We start from the raw sequence: 15,354 nt of genomic DNA on the forward strand, positions 1-15,354 counted from the left end.
AAAGGAAACTGTAGACCTGACATCAGTGGCTGGGAAGTTGTTGGAATCGACTGTTTGGGATGAGATTATGGGATATCTGGAGGCACAAGACAAGATAGGCCAAAGGGAAAGGGAAATCCTGCCTGACAAACCTAATTTTGAGGAAATTACAAGCAGGGTAGAGAAAGGAGATGTAGCAGATGTGGTGTACTTGGATTTTCAGAAGGCATTTGACAAGAATGTGTGTGTGTGTGTGCGTGCGTGCGTGTGTGTGTGTGTGTGTGTGTGTGTGTGTGTGTGTGCGTGCGTGCGTGCGTGCGTGCGTGCGTGCGTGCGTGTGTGTGTGTGCGTGCGTGCGTGCGCGCCATCACGACAAGCTTTTTGCACCGATCATTTTGGTGATTGCTCATCTGAAACCTGGAAAACTCTCCAGGTTTTTTTACGAGGTCGAGTTGCTAGCTCAACACTCAACCCAGGCACGGATGGAGAGTGTGAAATGGAGCCGGCTGGTTTCGAACTCAGGACCTTTCGCCCCGAAGTCCAGTGCTGATACCACTACGTGACCAGCTGGTTATACTGCATATGAGGCTTCTTAAAAAAATAAGAGCCCGTGGAATTACAGGGAAGTTACCAGCATGGGTGGAGCATTGGCTGATTGGTAGAAAACAGAGAGTGGGAATAAAGGGATCCTATTCTGTCTGGCTGCCAGTTACCAGTGGAGTTCCACAGTGGTCGGTGTTGGGACCGCTGCTTTTTACAATGTATGTCAATGATTTGAACAATGGGATTAATAGATCTGTGGCTAAATTTCCTGATGATACAAAGATAGGTGGAGGAGCGGGTAGTGTTGAGGAAACAGAGAGCCTGCAGAGAGACTTAGATAGTTTAGGGGAATGGGCAAAGAAGTGGCAAATGAAATACAATGTTGAAAAGTGAATGGTCATGCACCTTGGTGGAAGAAATAAACAGGCCGACTATTATTTAGATGGGTAGTGAATTCAAAATGCAGAGATGTAAAGGGACTTGGGAGTCCATGTGCAAGATACCCTAAAGGTTAACCTCCAGGTTGAGTCAGTGGTGAAGAAGGCGAATGCAATGTTGGTATTAACTTCTAGAGGTATTGAATATAAGAGCAGGGATGTGATGTTGAGGCTCTATAAGGCACTCGTGAGACCACACTTGGAGTATTGTGTGCAGTTTTGGGCTCCTTATTTTAGGAAGAAAATACTGACATTGGAGAGTATTCAGAGAAAATTGACAAGAATGATTCCAGGAATGTAAGGGTTACTGTATGAGGAATGTCTGACAGCTCTTGGGCTGTTTTCCCTGGAGTTCAGGAGAATGAGGGGGGGATCTCATAGTAACAGATTAGATATGGTGAAGTTATTTCCCATGGTAGAGGATTCTAGGACAAGAGGGCATGACTTCAGGATTGAAGGAAGTGCATTTAGAACAGAGATGCAGAGGATTTACTTTAGTCAGAGGGTGGTAAATCTGTGGAATTTGTTGCCACAGGTGGCTGTGGAGGCCAGGTCATTGGGTGTATTTAAGGCAGAGATAGATAGGTTCTTGATTAGCCAGGACATCAAAGGGTACGGGGTGAAAGCAAAGGAGTGTGGATGACTGGAAGAAATGGATCAGCCCATGATTGAATGGCGGAGCAGACTCGATGGGCCGAATGTCCTGCTTCTATTCCTATATCTTATGATCTTATGGTCGAATTGTGGGGATGACCTACAGCAGATTGAAATGCTTGAGCATATAGACATTAAGAAAGATGGTGTGCTGGAGCTTTTGAAAAGAATTAAATTAGATAAGTCACCAGGAACGGACGAGGTGTACCCCAGGCTACTGTGGGAGGCGAGGGAGGAGATTGTTGAGCCTCTTGCGATGATCTTTGTGTCATCAATAGGGACGGGAGAGTTTCCAGAGGATTGGACGATTACAAATGTTGTTCCCCTCCTCCACCCCTTGATATTTCTTCTGATTGGTTTTTCACCTGGCACATTCCACCCTCCCCCCAGCTTCAATAATAGGGCCCCTGCCCCCTCCTTCTTTAGTCCTGACGAAGGATCTCGGCCCAAAATGTTGACTACTTTGTGTTTGCAAATGTTCCTTTGTTCAAGAAAGGGAGTAGCGATAACCCAGGAAATTATGGACCAGTGAGTCAGACTTCAGTGATTGGCAAGTTGTTGGAGAAGATCCTGAGAGGCAGGATTTATGAGCATTTGGAGAGGCATAATCTGATTAGGGATAGTCAGCTTGGCTTTGTCAAGGGCAGGTCGTGCCTTATGAGCCTGATTGAATTCTTTGAGGATGTAACAGAACACATTGATGAAGGTAAAGCAGTGAATGTGGTGTATATGGATTTCAGTAAGGCATTTGATAAGGTTCCCTATGCAAGGCTCCTTCAGAAAGTAATGAAGCATGGGAACCATGGAGACCTTGCTTTGTGGATCCAGAATTGGCTTGCCCACAGAAGGCAAAGAGTGGTTGTAGACGGGTCATATTCTGCATGGAGGCCGGTGACCAGTGGTATGCCTCAGGGATCTGTTCTGAGACCCTACCTCTTTGTGATTTTTATAAATGACCTGAATGAGGAAGTGGAGGGATGGATTAGTAAATTTGCTGATGACACAAAGGTTGGAGGTGTTGTGGATAGTGTGGAGGGCTGTCAGAGGTTACAGTGGGACATCGATAGAATGCAAAACTGGGCTGAGAAGAGGCAGGTGGAGTTCAATCCAGATAAGTGTGAGGTGGTTCAGTTTGGTAGGTCCAATTTGAAGACAGAATATAATATAAATGTTAAGACTCTTGGCAGTGTGGAGGATCAGAGAGATCTTGGGGTCCGTGCCAATGGGACACTCAAAGCAGCTGTGCAGGTTGAGACCGTGGTTAAGAAGGCGTATGGTGAATTGGCCTTCATCAATCGTGGTATTGAATTTAGGAGCTGAGAAGTAATGTTGCAGCTATATAGGACCCTCGTCAGACAGACCCCACTTGGAGTACTGGGCTCATTTCTGGTCGCCTCACTACAGGAAGGATGTGGAAGCCATAGAAAGGGTGCAGAGGAGATTTACAAGGATGTTGCCTGGATTGGGGAGTATGCCTTGTGAGAATAGGTTGAGTGAACTCAGCCTTTTCTCCTTGGAGTGACGGAGGATGAGAGGTGACCTGATAGAGGTGTACAAGATGATGAGAGGCATTGATCGTGTGGATAGCCAGAGGCTTTTTCCCAGGACTGAAATGGCTAACGCGAGGGGGTATAGTTTTAAGGTGCTTTGAAGTAGGTACTGAGGGGATGTCAGGGGTAAGTTTTTCCACACAGAGGGTGTTGGGTGGATGGAATGGGCTGCGACAGCAGTGGTGGAAGCGGATACATTAGGGTATTTTAAGAACCTCATTGATAGGTACATGGAGGGCTATGGGCTAGGGAAATTCTAGGCACTTTCTAGAGTAGGTTACATGGTCAGCACAACATTGTGGGCTGAAGGGCCTGTAATGTGCTGCAAATTTCTATGTTCTACATTCTATGTTACTGAACAAAATTTGGTTCAATCTAAACTCTGGAGGAACCTAATGGGTCAAAAAGCATCTGTGGAGACACAAGGATGGACGACATCAGGAATGGTTAATGGGATAGTATGGATTTGTGATTGATGGTCAGCATAGAGGAGTGGCCGAAACCCCTGTACTGTGTGACTTAATCCTAGGACTCTCCTGACCAAACAGGAATCGTGTTCACTCTCACCCCGACCTCCTAGCAGCCTGGTGTCACACTTTATACAACTCCCACGCAGCTGCAACCTGTGAATTAGTAGTTACCTACAGTGGCATGCAAAAGTTTGGGCACCCCTGGTCAAAATTTCTGTTACTGTGAATAGCTAAGCGAGTAAAAGATGACCTGATTTCCAAAAGGCATAAAGTTAAAGATGACACATTTCTTTAATATTTTAAGCAAGATTACTTTATTTCCATCTTTTACAGTTATCAAAATAACAAAAAAGGAAAAGGGTCCGAAGCAAAAGTTTGGGCACCCTGCATGGTCAGTACTTAGTAACGCCCCCTTTGGCAAGTATCACAGCTTGTAAACTCTTTCTGTAGCCAGCGAAGGGTCTTTCAGTTCTTGTTTGGGGGATTTTTGCCCATTCTTCCTTGCAAAATGCTTCTAGTTCTGTGAGATTCTTGGGCTGTCTTGCATGCACTGCTCTGTTGAGGTCTATCCACAGATCTTTGATGATGTTTAGGTCGGGGGACTGTGCGGGCCACGGCAAAACCTTCAGCTTGCGCCTCTTGTGTATTGTACAGAGTCCATTGTGTATTTTGAGGTGTGTTTAGGATCATTATCCTGTTGTAGAAGCCATCCTCTTTTCATCTTCAACTTTTTTTACAGACAGTGTGATGTTTGCTTCCAGAATTTGCTGGTATTTACTTGAATTCATTCTTCCATCTACCAATGAAATGTTCCCTGTGCCACTGGCTGCAACACAAGCCCAAAGCATGATCGATCCACCCCCGTGCTTAACAGTTGGAGAGGTGTTCTTTTCATGAAATTCTGCGCCCCTTTTTCTCCAAACATACCTTTGCTCATTGCAGCCAAATGTTCTATTTTAACTTCATCAGTCCACAGGACTTGTTTCCAAAATACATCAGGCTTGTTTAGATGTTCCTTTGCAAACTTCTGACACTGAATTTTGTGGTGAGGATGCAGGAGAGGTTTTCTTCTGATGACTCTTCCATGAAGGTCATATTTGTGCAGGTGTTGCTGCACAGTAGAACAGTGCACCACCACTCCAGAGTCTGCTAAATCTTCCTGAAGGTCTTTGCAGTCAAACGGGGGTTTTGATTTGCCTTTCTAGCAATCCTACGAGCAGTTCTCTCAGAAAGTTTTCTTGGTTTTCCAGACTTCAACTTGACTTCCACCGTTCCAGTTAACTGCCATTTCTTAATTACTTTACGAACTGAGGAAACAGCTACCTGAAAATGCTTTGCTATCTTCTTATAGCCTTCTCCTGCTTTGTGGGCATCATTTATTTTAATTTCCAGAGTGCTAGGCAGCTGCTTAGAGGAGCCCATGGCTGCTGATTGTTGGGACAAGATTTGAGGAGTCAGGGTATTTATAAAGCTTTGAAATTTGCATCACCTGGCCTTTCCTAACGATGACTGTGAACAAGCCATAGCTCTAATTAAGGACTGAGACCTTGGTAAAAGCTATCTGAGAACTCAAATCTCTTGGGGTGCCCAAACTTTTGCATAGAGCTCCTTTCCCTTTTTTCACTCCAAAATTGTATAAAACAAAAAAACAACTTGCTTAAAATGTTGAAAATAATGTTTCTTTAACTTTATGACTTTTGGAGATCAGTTCATCTTCTACTCACTTAACTATTCACAGTAACAGAAATTTTGACCAGGGGTGCCCAAACTTTTGCATGCCACTATATATATCTCTGTGTGTGTGTGTGTGTGTGTGTGTGTGTGTGTGTGTGTGTGTGTGTGTGTGTGTGTGTGTGTGTGTGTGTGTGTGTGTGTGTGTGTGTGTGTGTGTGTGTGTGTGTGTGTGTGTGTGTGTATGTTAAGGTATTGCTGTTCATTTCTGTTTTATACACAACTCTGAAGAATCTTGCAGCAATGATTCAAAATGTTTGTTAGCAAACTGCCAATGAATTTCTCAGCCAAGGATTTGCAGATTTACAATTAATGATTGAAAAGGAATGGATGTATACACTGAAAGGGTGTAAGGACAGAACAAGAGGGGATTAACGACCTCTTCCAAAGGATAGGACAGACTGAAGGGACAAATGGTAACCAGCTTGTGTTGAATGATTATTACTGAAAATGATATTTTGCTTACAGGTACAATGTTGACAGCAGTTGGAGGAATCTGCGACAACCTCGCCACCGGACTGAGGAGAACAATACAGAGTTAGAATGTAAATAACGTTATTTGTTTTTCCCCACTACAGCCTGTCAGCCTTACAGACCAATAATTATACTGCATGAATTCAAGGTAAAACAGTAAAACAGAGCCTGGATGCACTGCCCGAGAGAACGGCTGAAGCTGGGCGTCTGACAGTGTTTCAGGAATGTCCACACAGACATACTGCAGCGAGCATTTGATCCATCATGACAGATGAGAGAAGATTGTTTAACTTTCCAGCCATTCTTATTGCAAAAAGCACAGGAACAAACCGTGCACTATGACCTGGGGAGAGAACCCACTCAGTCCATTACAGACAGGGCAGGGGATTATGACACACCCTGGTTACCTGCAAATACATGCCACTAGCTGTATGACCTGAGCTAAAATGTAAAACTAAATGAACTTGAACATCCCACCACAATCCCACAACAATATTTTAAAACAAGAACAATAAATAGCACGGGCCACTAGGAAAGCTGAGGCGGGTTGTTGGCAAAGCCCAACCCCACCTTTGATCTGATGAACAAAGGCATGTGCAGACTTCATAGGAAATAACAGCAAATGACAGACATGGATTTTCAGCAAAATCTGCATCAGCCTCAAAAAGGGAGAGGTCATGGAGGAAGGAAAGGGAACTGAGCACACAGTCAGTGCATTTCAGTCCAGGATATTTCCAACAGTTCGGAGAGTGGTCAGGTAGATGGAATTGTCAGTGGTCAGGAGAGTGGGATTGTAGATGGAATTGTCAGTGGTTTGGAGAGTGGGATGGTAGATGGAATTGTCAGTGGTTTGGAGAGTGGGATGGTAGATGGAATTGTCAGTGGTCAGGAGAGTGGGATGGTAGATGGAATTGTCAGTGGTTTGGAGAGTGGGATGGTAGATGGAATTGTCAGTGGTTTGGAGAGTGGGATGGTAGATGGAATTGTCAGTGGTTTGGAGAGTGGGATGGTAGATGGAATTGTCAGTGGTCAGGAGAGTGGGATGGTAGATGGAATTGTCAGTGGTTTGGAGAGTGGGATGGTAGATGGAATTGTCAGTGGTCAGGAGAGTGGGATGGTAGATGGAATTGTCAGTGGTTTGGAGAGTGGGATGGTAGATGGAATTGTCAGTGGTTTGGAGAGTGGGATGGTAGATGGAATTGTCAGTGGTTTGGAGAGTGGGATGGTAGATGGAATTGTCAGTGGTTTGGAGAGTGGGATGGTAGATGGAATTGTCAGTGGTCAGGAGAGTGGGATGGTAGATGGAATTGTCAGTGGTCAGGAGAGTGGGATGGTAGATGGAATTGTCAGAGGTTTGGAGAGTGGGATGGTAGATGGAATTGTCAGTGGTTTGGAGAGTGGGATGGTAGATGGAATTGTCAGTGGTTTGGAGAGTGGGATGGTAGATGGAATTGTCAGTGGTTTGGAGAGTGGGATGGTAGATGGAATTGTCAGTGGTTTGGAGAGTGGGATGGTAGATGGAATTGTCAGTGGTTTGGAGAGTGGGATGGTAGATGGAATTGTCAGTGGTTTGGAGAGTGGGATGGTAGATGGAATTGTCAGTGGTTTGGAGAGTGGGATGGTAGATGGAATTGTCAGTGGTTTGGAGAGTGGGATGGTAGATGGAATTGTCAGTGGTTTGGAGAGTGGGATGGTAGATGGAATTGTCAGTGGTTTGGAGAGTGGGATGGTAGATGGAATTGTCAGTGGTCAGGAGAATGGGTATCTAGATGGAATTGTCAGTGGTTTGGAGAGTGGGATGGTAGATGGAATTGTCAGTGGTTTGGAGAGTGGGATGGTAGATGGAATTGTCAGTGGTTTTGAGAGTGGGATGGTAGATGGAATTGTCAGTGGTCAGGAGAGTGGGATGGTAGATGGAATTGTCAGTGGTTTGGAGAGTGGGATGGTAGATGGAATTGTCAGTGGTTTGGAGAGTGGGATGGTAGATGGAATTGTCAGTGGTTTGGAGAGTGGGATGGTAGATGGAATTGTCAGTGGTTTGGAGAGTGGGATGGTAGATGGAATTGTCAGTGGTTTGGAGAGTGGGATGGTAGATGGAATTGTCAGTGGTTTGGAGAGTGGGATGGTAGATGGAATTGTCAGTGGTTTGGAGAGTGGGATGGTAGATGGAATTGTCAGTGGTTTGGAGAGTGGGATGGTAGATGGAATTGTCAGTGGTCAGGAGAGTGGGATGGTAGATGGAATTGTCAGTGGTTTGGAGAGTGGGATGGTAGATGGAATTGTCAGTGGTTTGGAGAGTGGGATGGTAGATGGAATTGTCAGTGGTTTGGAGAGTGGGATGGTAGATGGAATTGTCAGTGGTCAGGAGAATGGGATGGTAGATGGAATTGTCAGTGGTTTGGAGAGTGGGATGGTAGATGGAATTGTCAGTGGTTTGGAGAGTGGGATGGTAGATGAAATTGTCAGTGGTCAGGAGAGTGGGATGGTAGATGGAATTGTCAGTGGTTTGGAGAGTGGGATGGTAGATGGAATTGTCAGTGGTTTGGAGAGTGGGATGGTAGATGGAATTGTCAGTGGTTTGGAGAGTGGGATGGTAGATGGAATTGTCAGTGGTTTGGAGAGTGGGATGGTAGATGGAATTGTCAGTGGTTTGGAGAGTGGGATGGTAGATGGAATTGTCAGTGGTCAGGAGAATGGGATGGTAGATGGAATTGTCAGTGGTCAGGAGAATGGGATGGTAGATGGAATTGTCAGTGGTCAGGAGAGTGGGATGGTAGATGGAATTGTCAGTGGTTTGGAGAGTGGGATGGTAGGTGGAATTGTCAGTGGTTTGGAGAGTGGGATGGTAGGTGGAATTGTCAGTGGTTTGGAGAGTGGGATGGTAGATGGAATTGTCAGTGGTTTGGAGAGTGGGATGGTAGATGGAATTGTCAGTAGTTTGGAGAGTGGGATGGTAGATGAAATTGTCAGTGGTTTGGAGAGTGGGATGGTAGATGGAATTGTCAGTGGTCAGGAGAGTGGGATGGTAGATGGAATTGTCAGTGGTTTGGAGAGTGGGATGGTAGATGGAATTGTCAGTGGTCAGGAGAGTGGGATGGTAGATGGAATTGTCAGTAGTTTGGAGAGTGGGATGGTAGATGAAATTGTCAGTGGTTTGGAGAGTGGGATGGTAGATGAAATTGTCAGTGGTTTGGAGAGTGGGATGGTAGATGGAATTGTCAGTGGTCAGGAGAGTGGGATGGTAGATGGAATTGTCAGTGGTTTGGAGAGTGGGATGGTAGATGGAATTGTCAGTGGTTTGGAGAGTGGGATGGTAGATGGAATTGTCAGTGGTTTGGAGAGTGGGATGGTAGATGGAATTGTCAGTGGTTTGGAGAGTGGGATGGTAGATGAAATTGTCAGTGGTTTGGAGAGTGGGATGGTAGATGGAATTGTCAGTGGTCAGGAGAATGGGATGGTAGATGGAATTGTCAGTGGTCAGGAGAGTGGGATGGTAGATGGAATTGTCAGTGGTTTGGAGAGTGGGATGGTAGATGGAATTGTCAGTGGTTTGGAGAGTGGGATGGTAGATGGAATTGTCAGTGGTTTGGAGAGTGGGATGGTAGATGGAATTGTCAGTGGTTTGGAGAGTGGGATGGTAGATGGAATTGTCAGTGGTTTGGAGAGTGGGATGGTAGATGGAATTGTCAGTGGTCAGGAGAGTGGGATGGTAGATGGAATTGTCAGTGGTTTGGAGAGTGGGATGGTAGGTGGAATTGTCAGTGGTTTGGAGAGTGGGATGGTAGGTGGAATTGTCAGTGGTTTGGAGAGTGGGATGGTAGATGGAATTGTCAGTGGTTTGGAGAGTGGGATGGTAGATGGAATTGTCAGTAGTTTGGAGAGTGGGATGGTAGATGAAATTGTCAGTGGTTTGGAGAGTGGGATGGTAGATGGAATTGTCAGTGGTCAGGAGAGTGGGATGGTAGATGGAATTGTCAGTGGTTTGGAGAGTGGGATGGTAGATGGAATTGTCAGTGGTCAGGAGAGTGGGATGGTAGATGGAATTGTCAGTGGTTTGGAGAGTGGGATGGTAGATGGAATTGTCAGTGGTTTGGAGAGTGGGATGGTAGATGGAATTGTCAGTGGTCAGGAGAGTGGGATGGTAGATGGAATTGTCAGTGGTTTGGAGAGTGGGATGGTAGATGAAATTGTATGTGGTCAGGAGAGTGGTATGGTAGATGGAATTGTCAGTGGTTTGGAGAGTGGGATGGTAGATGGAATTGTCAGTGGTCAGGAGAGTGGGATGGTAGATGGAATTGTCAGTGGTTTGGAGAGTGGGATGGTAGATGGAATTGTCAGTGGTTTGGAGAGTGGGATAGTAGATGGAATTGTCAGTGGTTTGGAGAGTGGGATGGTAGATGGAATTGTCAGTGGTCAGGAGAGTGGGATGGTAGATGGAATTGTCAGTGGTTTGGAGAGTGGGATGGTAGATGGAATTGTCAGTGGTTTGGAGAGTGGGATGGTAGATGGAATTGTCAGTGGTTTGGAGAGTGGGATGGTAGATGGAATTGTCAGTGGTCAGGAGAGTGGGATGGTAGATGGAATTGTCAGTGGTCAGGAGAATGGGTATCTAGATGGAATTGTCAGTGGTTTGGAGAGTGGGATGGTAGATGAAATTGTCAGTGGTTTGGAGAGTGGGATGGTAGATGGAATTGTCAGTGGTTTGGAGAGTGGGATGGTAGATGGAATTGTCAGTGGTCAGGAGACTGGGATGGTAGATGGAATTGTCAGAGGTTTGGAGAGTGGGATGGTAGATGGAATTGTCAGTGGTTTGGAGAGTGGGATGGTAGATGGAATTGTCAGTGGTTTGGAGAGTGGGATGGTAGATGGAATTGTCTGTGGTTTGGAGGGTGGGATGGTAGATGGAATTGTCAGTGGTCAGGAGAGTGGGATGGTAGATGGAATTGTCAGTGGTCAGGAGAGTGGGATGGTAGATGGAATTGTCAGAGGTTTGGAGAGTGGGATGGTAGATGGAATTGTCAGTGGTTTGGAGAGTGGGATGGTAGATGGAATTGTCAGTGGTTTGGAGAGTGGGATGGTAGATGGAATTGTCAGTGGTTTGGAGAGTGGGATGGTAGATGGAATTGTCAGTGGTTTGGAGAGTGGGATGGTAGATGGAATTGTCAGTGGTTTGGAGAGTGGGATGGTAGATGGAATTGTCAGTGGTTTGGAGAGTGGGATGGTAGATGGAATTGTCAGTGGTTTGGAGAGTGGGATGGTAGATGGAATTGTCAGTGGTTTGGAGAGTGGGATGGTAGATGGAATTGTCAGTGGTTTGGAGAGTGGGATGGTAGATGGAATTGTCAGTGGTTTGGAGAGTGGGATGGTAGATGGAATTGTCAGTGGTCAGGAGAATGGGTATCTAGATGGAATTGTCAGTGGTTTGGAGAGTGGGATGGTAGATGGAATTGTCAGTGGTTTGGAGAGTGGGATGGTAGATGGAATTGTCAGTGGTTTTGAGAGTGGGATGGTAGATGGAATTGTCAGTGGTCAGGAGAGTGGGATGGTAGATGGAATTGTCAGTGGTTTGGAGAGTGGGATGGTAGATGGAATTGTCAGTGGTTTGGAGAGTGGGATGGTAGATGGAATTGTCAGTGGTTTGGAGAGTGGGATGGTAGATGGAATTGTCAGTGGTTTGGAGAGTGGGATGGTAGATGGAATTGTCAGTGGTTTGGAGAGTGGGATGGTAGATGGAATTGTCAGTGGTTTGGAGAGTGGGATGGTAGATGGAATTGTCAGTGGTTTGGAGAGTGGGATGGTAGATGGAATTGTCAGTGGTTTGGAGAGTGGGATGGTAGATGGAATTGTCAGTGGTCAGGAGAGTGGGATGGTAGATGGAATTGTCAGTGGTTTGGAGAGTGGGATGGTAGATGGAATTGTCAGTGGTTTGGAGAGTGGGATGGTAGATGGAATTGTCAGTGGTTTGGAGAGTGGGATGGTAGATGGAATTGTCAGTGGTCAGGAGAATGGGATGGTAGATGGAATTGTCAGTGGTTTGGAGAGTGGGATGGTAGATGGAATTGTCAGTGGTTTGGAGAGTGGGATGGTAGATGAAATTGTCAGTGGTCAGGAGAGTGGGATGGTAGATGGAATTGTCAGTGGTTTGGAGAGTGGGATGGTAGATGGAATTGTCAGTGGTTTGGAGAGTGGGATGGTAGATGGAATTGTCAGTGGTTTGGAGAGTGGGATGGTAGATGGAATTGTCAGTGGTCAGGAGAATGGGATGGTAGATGGAATTGTCAGTGGTCAGGAGAATGGGATGGTAGATGGAATTGTCAGTGGTCAGGAGAGTGGGATGGTAGATGGAATTGTCAGTGGTTTGGAGAGTGGGATGGTAGGTGGAATTGTCAGTGGTTTGGAGAGTGGGATGGTAGGTGGAATTGTCAGTGGTTTGGAGAGTGGGATGGTAGATGGAATTGTCAGTGGTTTGGAGAGTGGGATGGTAGATGGAATTGTCAGTAGTTTGGAGAGTGGGATGGTAGATGAAATTGTCAGTGGTTTGGAGAGTGGGATGGTAGATGGAATTGTCAGTGGTCAGGAGAGTGGGATGGTAGATGGAATTGTCAGTGGTTTGGAGAGTGGGATGGTAGATGGAATTGTCAGTGGTCAGGAGAGTGGGATGGTAGATGGAATTGTCAGTAGTTTGGAGAGTGGGATGGTAGATGAAATTGTCAGTGGTTTGGAGAGTGGGATGGTAGATGAAATTGTCAGTGGTTTGGAGAGTGGGATGGTAGATGGAATTGTCAGTGGTCAGGAGAGTGGGATGGTAGATGGAATTGTCAGTGGTTTGGAGAGTGGGATGGTAGATGGAATTGTCAGTGGTTTGGAGAGTGGGATGGTAGATGGAATTGTCAGTGGTTTGGAGAGTGGGATGGTAGATGGAATTGTCAGTGGTTTGGAGAGTGGGATGGTAGATGAAATTGTCAGTGGTTTGGAGAGTGGGATGGTAGATGGAATTGTCAGTGGTCAGGAGAATGGGATGGTAGATGGAATTGTCAGTGGTCAGGAGAGTGGGATGGTAGATGGAATTGTCAGTGGTTTGGAGAGTGGGATGGTAGATGGAATTGTCAGTGGTTTGGAGAGTGGGATGGTAGATGGAATTGTCAGTGGTTTGGAGAGTGGGATGGTAGATGGAATTGTCAGTGGTTTGGAGAGTGGGATGGTAGATGGAATTGTCAGTGGTTTGGAGAGTGGGATGGTAGATGGAATTGTCAGTGGTCAGGAGAGTGGGATGGTAGATGGAATTGTCAGTGGTTTGGAGAGTGGGATGGTAGGTGGAATTGTCAGTGGTTTGGAGAGTGGGATGGTAGGTGGAATTGTCAGTGGTTTGGAGAGTGGGATGGTAGATGGAATTGTCAGTGGTTTGGAGAGTGGGATGGTAGATGGAATTGTCAGTAGTTTGGAGAGTGGGATGGTAGATGAAATTGTCAGTGGTTTGGAGAGTGGGATGGTAGATGGAATTGTCAGTGGTCAGGAGAGTGGGATGGTAGATGGAATTGTCAGTGGTTTGGAGAGTGGGATGGTAGATGGAATTGTCAGTGGTCAGGAGAGTGGGATGGTAGATGGAATTGTCAGTGGTTTGGAGAGTGGGATGGTAGATGGAATTGTCAGTGGTTTGGAGAGTGGGATGGTAGATGGAATTGTCAGTGGTCAGGAGAGTGGGATGGTAGATGGAATTGTCAGTGGTTTGGAGAGTGGGATGGTAGATGAAATTGTATGTGGTCAGGAGAGTGGTATGGTAGATGGAATTGTCAGTGGTTTGGAGAGTGGGATGGTAGATGGAATTGTCAGTGGTCAGGAGAGTGGGATGGTAGATGGAATTGTCAGTGGTTTGGAGAGTGGGATGGTAGATGGAATTGTCAGTGGTTTGGAGAGTGGGATAGTAGATGGAATTGTCAGTGGTTTGGAGAGTGGGATGGTAGATGGAATTGTCAGTGGTCAGGAGAGTGGGATGGTAGATGGAATTGTCAGTGGTTTGGAGAGTGGGATGGTAGATGGAATTGTCAGTGGTTTGGAGAGTGGGATGGTAGATGGAATTGTCAGTGGTTTGGAGAGTGGGATGGTAGATGGAATTGTCAGTGGTCAGGAGAGTGGGATGGTAGATGGAATTGTCAGTGGTCAGGAGAATGGGTATCTAGATGGAATTGTCAGTGGTTTGGAGAGTGGGATGGTAGATGAAATTGTCAGTGGTTTGGAGAGTGGGATGGTAGATGGAATTGTCAGTGGTTTGGAGAGTGGGATGGTAGATGGAATTGTCAGTGGTCAGGAGACTGGGATGGTAGATGGAATTGTCAGAGGTTTGGAGAGTGGGATGGTAGATGGAATTGTCAGTGGTTTGGAGAGTGGGATGGTAGATGGAATTGTCAGTGGTTTGGAGAGTGGGATGGTAGATGGAATTGTCTGTGGTTTGGAGGGTGGGATGGTAGATGGAATTGTCAGTGGTCAGGAGAGTGGGATGGTAGATGGAATTGTCAGTGGTCAGGAGAGTGGGATGGTAGATGGAATTGTCAGAGGTTTGGAGAGTGGGATGGTAGATGGAATTGTCAGTGGTTTGGAGAGTGGGATGGTAGATGGAATTGTCAGTGGTTTGGAGAGTGGGATGGTAGATGGAATTGTCAGTGGTTTGGAGAGTGGGATGGTAGATGGAATTGTCAGTGGTTTGGAGAGTGGGATGGTAGATGGAATTGTCAGTGGTTTGGAGAGTGGGATGGTAGATGGAATTGTCAGTGGTTTGGAGAGTGGGATGGTAGATGGAATTGTCAGTGGTTTGGAGAGTGGGATGGTAGATGGAATTGTCAGTGGTTTGGAGAGTGGGATGGTAGATGGAATTGTCAGTGGTTTGGAGAGTGGGATGGTAGATGGAATTGTCAGTGGTTTGGAGAGTGGGATGGTAGATGGAATTGTCAGTGGTCAGGAGAATGGGTATCTAGATGGAATTGTCAGTGGTTTGGAGAGTGGGATGGTAGATGGAATTGTCAGTGGTTTGGAGAGTGGGATGGTAGATGGAATTGTCAGTGGTTTTGAGAGTGGGATGGTAGATGGAATTGTCAGTGGTCAGGAGAGTGGGATGGTAGATGGAATTGTCAGTGGTTTGGAGAGTGGGATGGTAGATGGAATTGTCAGTGGTTTGGAGAGTGGGATGGTAGATGGAATTGTCAGTGGTTTGGAGAGTGGGATGGTAGATGGAATTGTCAGTGGTTTGGAGAGTGGGATGGTAGATGGAATTGTCAGTGGTTTGGAGAGTGGGATGGTAGATGGAATTGTCAGTGGTTTGGAGAGTGGGATGGTAGATGGAATTGTCAGTGGTTTGGAGAGTGGGATGGTAGATGGAATTGTCAGTGGTTTGGAGAGTGGGATGGTAGATGGAATTGTCAGTGGTCAGGAGAGTGGGATGGTAGATGGAATTGTCAGTGGTTTGGAGAGTGGGATGGTAGATGGAATTGTCAGTGGTTTGGAGAGTGGGATGGTAGATGGAAT

At 46.1% G+C, this 15,354-nt stretch overlaps 1 protein-coding gene across 1 annotated transcript in view; it reads right to left on the reverse strand.

Annotated features, from left to right (window-relative positions):
- Positions 1 to 15,354, reverse strand: part of LOC140728850 (uncharacterized) — a 235,780-nt gene that overhangs the window by 7,389 nt on the left and 213,037 nt on the right. The window contains exon 26 of the mRNA XM_073047854.1: positions 5,831 to 5,882. Within this exon, the coding sequence (XP_072903955.1) occupies positions 5,831 to 5,882 (52 nt within the window). The remainder of the gene's footprint in view (positions 1 to 5,830; positions 5,883 to 15,354) is intronic.

This window comes from Hemitrygon akajei, chromosome 6, assembly GCF_048418815.1.
Source record: "Hemitrygon akajei chromosome 6, sHemAka1.3, whole genome shotgun sequence".
Lineage (NCBI taxonomy): Eukaryota > Metazoa > Chordata > Chondrichthyes > Myliobatiformes > Dasyatidae > Hemitrygon > Hemitrygon akajei.